This window comes from Ranitomeya imitator, chromosome 4 (genome assembly GCF_032444005.1).
Source record: "Ranitomeya imitator isolate aRanImi1 chromosome 4, aRanImi1.pri, whole genome shotgun sequence".
Classification (NCBI taxonomy): Eukaryota; Metazoa; Chordata; class Amphibia; order Anura; family Dendrobatidae; genus Ranitomeya; species Ranitomeya imitator.
The window spans coordinates 347,557,327-347,558,704 of record NC_091285.1 but is presented as its reverse complement, the minus strand read 5'-3'; the positions used below and the strand labels follow the sequence as shown (position 1 = coordinate 347,558,704).

Sequence of the window (1,378 nt, the reverse complement as noted above, 5' to 3'; positions counted from 1 at the left end):
TTCTCTCTTTTTTTTTCTTCTTTCTTTTTTTCTCTGTTTTACGCCACCCCCCAAACAAACCTTATAAAAGAAGGTGTGGGCAGTGGAAGCCTGCTGCTGCCACATCCATGTCCGGTGCCTGCTGCTGCCATATCCATGTGCGGTGCCCGCTGCAGCCACATCCATGTGTGGTGCCCACTGCTGCCACATCCATGTCCGGTGCCTGCTGCTGCCATATCCATGTGCGGTGCCCGCTGCAGCCACATCCATGTGTGGTGCCCACTGCTGCCACATCCATGTGCGGTGCCTGCTGCTGCCACATACATATGCGGTGCCTGCTGCGCCACATACATGTATGGTGCCCCCTGCTGCTACATACATGTATGGTGCCCGCTGCTGCCACATCCATATACGGTGCCTGTTGCTGCCACATCCATGTGCGGTGCCCGCTGCTGCCACATACATGTGCGGTGCCCGCTGCTGCCAGATCCATGTACGGTGCCTGCTGCTGCCACATACATGTACGGTGCCTGCTGCTGCCACATACATGTACGGTGCCTGCTGCTGCCACATACATGTGTGGTGCCCGCTGCTGCCACATACATGTGCGGTGCCCGCTGCTGCCAGATCCATGTACGGTGCCTGCTGCTGCCACATACATGTGTGGTGCCCGCTGCTGCCACATACATGTACGGTGCCTGCTGCTGCCACATACATGTACGGTGCCTGCTGCTGCCACATACATGTACGGTGCCTGCTGCTGCCACATACATGTACGGTGCCTGCTGCTGCCACATACATGTGTGGTGCCCGCTGCTGCCAGATCCATGTGGATGTGGCAGCAGCAGGCACCGGACATGGATGCGGCAGACGCAGCGCACAGGTGAGCAGTGTGTACAGGATTCAGGGGGGGGGAGCGGTAATGTATTAAAAATAGAATAATCAGGGGGCGGGGCTGAGTCTGGCGCTCTGCGTGCTCCGGTGACGTCACCACAGCACAGGCAGCCGGAGAGCGGTGTGTGCCCGGCGCTGTCAGTAGGTGGCGGAGCCGGCGGCCGAGAGGGAGGTGACGGAATAATAGCGGGATAAGGAGAGTGTTGTGCGGCTCGCGTGTATGTGCGGGGCTGGGGCCGAGGCTCCGCTCATCCCTCTGTCGTGTACCAGGACTCCATGCTGCCACCACACCACCGCGCTCCATAGAGGGGAGAAGAGGGCACGGCGCTGTGTCGGGGGCACCGGGAGCTGCTGCCGCTGCTTGGATGAAAGTTTGCTGCGATGTCGGTGCAGGGTAAGGAAGGCCCGTGTGTCCGCCGGGGCAGGGGTTAATCCTCTCCGCTATGGCCGTGTGTGCGGGCGCTGAATAATTCACCTGCTGCACACTTGTGACCTGCTCCTCCTC

At 60.2% G+C, this 1,378-nt stretch overlaps 1 protein-coding gene across 2 annotated transcripts in view; it reads left to right on the top strand.

Annotated features, from left to right (window-relative positions):
- Positions 1-954: 954 nt before the first annotated feature.
- The window catches only part of GRAMD4 (GRAM domain containing 4), a 226,276-nt gene continuing 225,852 nt past the window's right edge, over positions 955-1,378 (top strand). For both annotated transcript variants that reach the window (XM_069764984.1, XM_069764983.1), the window contains exon 1: positions 955-1,267. In XM_069764984.1, the coding sequence (XP_069621085.1) occupies positions 1,239-1,267 (29 nt within the window). In that variant the 5' untranslated portion in view covers positions 955-1,238. The remainder of the gene's footprint in view (positions 1,268-1,378) is intronic.